Raw genomic sequence first — 3,546 nt, forward strand, 5'->3', positions numbered from 1 at the left:
CAAATGGGATGTGGAGGGTGAGGAGGAGCTGTCAGAGCAACGGCCTGTCTCAGCTGCCTGCACCACTGTGGAGATGCATGAGCCACCACTGCTCGTAGATGCACGGCGCTTGAGCAGGGCCAGTAAGTCGAGCAGCTGCAGAGCTAGGTCAGACGACCTGGCTGTGTAGTGCAGTCGCCTCTGCTCAGAGGAGCGGATGATGGAAGGCCGAGCAGGCAGGGGAGCTGCCTGGGGAGTCCAGGCCTGACATGGGTGGGATGGCCTAGGCTTCAAACTTTGACGCTTGCTGTTTTTGCACTCTGTGAGTTGTAGTGGGGAAAAATATCAACATTTTCTAATAGGTCAGGGGTGGCCAAAGCATAGCCCATGGGCCAGGGCACCAGTCCCACTTTCCTTCAAGTCCATGGCAGATCTCCCAAGGGCAGCCATAGGGCAGGCCTGCAGAGATAACAGATGGTGATGGTAGCTGATCACGTGCCCTGAGGTTGTCTTCCATCTGAGAAGAACATTAATATCCCTAGTGCCCATGTGCCTGGCTGTCATCTCCCTCTTGCCCTTGCTTTAATTTCCACCCTCTTTCACATAAGCTCTACATGAGCAGATGCAGTGACTTACTTTCTTCCTCTTAAATCTTACATGGCCCTGTGGCAAACATCCGGGTGACATATTGCCTATTGGCACCTGTCATCTCTATGGACCAACTTGCCATATTGAAGGTGACTTGATCTCTTCCATATAACATGACTTAATGAAGCCTTTGTGCTCATGGCAAATTGCCAAAGTGGTCCTCGGCCGGGCAAAGTTTAGGTAACCCCTGTAATAGATTTTTGAGGTTCATCTTTCTATATTTTTTTTTTATTCTTGACCTGTTAGGAAGTGTTCGGTTTGACCTTCTATCCAGTGTTTGCCGATCATGATCACACCATGTTTTTAAGCCCACAGATATGTGAGCATGTTTGATTATAATTTTAGATGACTTCTGAAATTGCTTAGAGGAGCACAGGGATTTAAACCACACCTCAGAAATTATTACACACAATGATTTCTCTTCAGAAAGCAAGGATTATGATTTCAGTACATTGTGGCCCCATACGTTGCCCATGGACAAACAATAGGATAAAGTACAGCTCTGCATTTTAGACTATTAGATAGCAGCTTAAGTTTGTTGGAACAATGCTTTTTAGAAGTAAAATTGAGTGCATATTTTAAAGTATTTGAACATTTTGAGAATAATTTTGATCTGTAGGTTTAAAGTTACTTGACTGTGTACTTAATTTTTTTAGTTTGATCTTCGATCTTACAAGAAGATGTAAGGGGAAAGAAACTTGCTAATGGTAAAATTCCCAAAGCAGTATTACTTCCTGTTGTGTTCTACCCTTTAACAACAATCTGTAGTGTCTTACAGGTCAGTGAAAACAAATTTGGATGGTATTGTATAAAAGAAAAAGTGGCTAAAATACGTGGGCAACATCCTGGTGTCTGAAGGGTCTGTTCTGATCCCACTGAAGTCACTTGCAGAATTTCCATTCAATTTAACAAGGAGCAAGATTTGGGGATGGATCTTGCAAGCCTTATTCAAGCAAAACTCGTGTTCGCCTGGAGTTTTGGGAACCAGAAGGAATGTAGATTTGGGGCCTTAGATAAAGACATCAAAATCCTGCTTTTGAAAATTGTGTGTTTCCCTTAAAAATGAGTGGAGGAAACTACTGGCTATAGTTTTCTAAGGCACAGCTTTCCTTAAAACTGGCTCTGTCCTTTATTCCTTTGTAACAAGTACTCTCACGGATGCTAGTGAGAATTTTGAATGCCTGATAAGGCTCAGGAGAGTTTGGGTACCAAAGGAATGCAGGATTAGGCCCAACTTCTGTTCTAAGCAAAAGCCCAAAGAGCTGAAGCTCAGAGTCAGTCCTATTGCTGCTATGAATTGAAAGTACTGTAATTGGAGAAGAGCAGTCAGACGCGCTGGGATAGCCCTTTGCATCCTCAAAGTATTTGGCCCGGCAGTGCAGTCCTTACTCAGGCAAAGCAGGGTCACCTGTAGCAAGTAGTTACAATTGCCAGTTATCTCTGCTGCTAAAATGTTCTCCTGAAAGTGTTTATTTTATTCAACAGTTAAAACATATTCCCACCACTCAAGATGAAACATTTATTTTTACTGCTTTCTGAGTAGCCATAAAGAGTTTCTCATGATCACAAGCACTGTTCTGCAACCCTTGGGTATGTTGTCTCATGACTTCCTTGACCTGCTTGTGGTAAACCAGGTGAGAAGTCCTTCTGCTGCCACTGATCTTGGGGACAGAGACGTTGCTTTAGAATGTACAGTGGTACAATAAAGATATTTACTATTAGGTGTTCAGCTTCAGGCATGGTCTTGTGAATTTTCTATGTCATAAGCCATAAAAACCTTTTCTGCAAGACAGCTGAAAGCTAAATTCTGCTTTCTATTGTATCCATGCAGCTATGCTGAACTTAGACTAAAGTTGATAAAGTTGCCTAGATGTAAAAAAAGACAGAGTTCAACGCTCAAAATTTTTAGATTTATTAGCATCTGTTAGTAGCAGTTTTGTAAGTTTTGCCAAATACCAAGTAATTATATTGCTGAAATAATGCAATATACATATCTGTATTTTAGTACATCAGAATTCATAGGCTATATTTTCCTTTCTTTTATGCTGCTGAAGAATGAAGTCAAAGTCTCTCTGGAGTGTATTTATATAAACCAGACCACCTGGAATATGTGCTTTTTTATATTAACGCCTGAGAGCAAAACTGACCTGTTGTTTGATGGAGCTCTAAATCTTGCAGTCCTTACTTAACTGCCCCCCTCTCTGGGTGTATCCTGCAGGATTGCATACAATTGTATATAAAATATAATAACAGAGATAGGTTCAACTTAGGATCAGGTGATACCTAGTCTGCCCTTTTCGAGTTAATGTGTGTGGTTAGACCTGCAGAGAATTCATGTGCTTTTGTGGAATATATGGTATTTTCAGGCAGAGTAACTAATGGAAAGCTGTAAAAGGTAATTTTTCCTGTTAGGTGAAGCTCAGGGGGAGAACTGTAACTCTATTGCAAACCGTAAGAGATATCTGGCAGAGCAGCCTCTGCATCCAAGCAGTACTGGTCTGAGAAAGCAAAGCTACCACTTGGGTTATGCTTTTAAGACCAGCTTAAGTTGCATCACATAACTGTATGGCACCAAGCTTCTTGGCTACCTGCAGTTTCATTTGGAGTCCAGTAATTTTTTGTTCGATGAAGCCCAGGTAACTGTTTTGGCAAAACTCCCCCTTAGTGCATATAGCTGCTTTTAGTTGCTGCATCACATCTGGAGTCAGATTTGTTGAAAAAAACCCCAACTTAATGGTGTGGCCAATTTTGAGTAGTTTAATCTTTACACATGACTGATCACTGAATTCACCATGCTACGAGTAAAGCGTAATTGTACAGACTTCCGTAGTTCTAAAAAGTATGTAGAAACACCAACTAACTTGGAGAACAGTGTCTGTTGGCAAAAATAATCCGTGAGTTTCTAGGTTGTTTACTCTT

The 3,546-nt window shown here is 41.6% G+C and overlaps 1 protein-coding gene across 1 annotated transcript in view; it reads left to right on the plus strand.

The window, feature by feature from the left end:
* LOC104272229 (gap junction alpha-3 protein-like) overlaps positions 1 to 169 on the plus strand; it is a 1,514-nt gene extending 1,345 nt beyond the window's left edge. Inside the window, exon 3 of the mRNA XM_009867172.1 lies at positions 4 to 169. Coding sequence (XP_009865474.1) covers positions 4 to 169 — 166 coding nt within the window. The remainder of the gene's footprint in view (positions 1 to 3) is intronic.
* The last annotated feature ends 3,377 nt before the right edge of the window (positions 170 to 3,546 follow it).

This window comes from Apaloderma vittatum, unplaced genomic scaffold (genome assembly GCF_000703405.1).
Source record: "Apaloderma vittatum isolate BGI_N311 unplaced genomic scaffold, ASM70340v1 scaffold19883, whole genome shotgun sequence".
In the NCBI taxonomy this organism is placed as follows: domain Eukaryota; kingdom Metazoa; phylum Chordata; class Aves; order Trogoniformes; family Trogonidae; genus Apaloderma; species Apaloderma vittatum.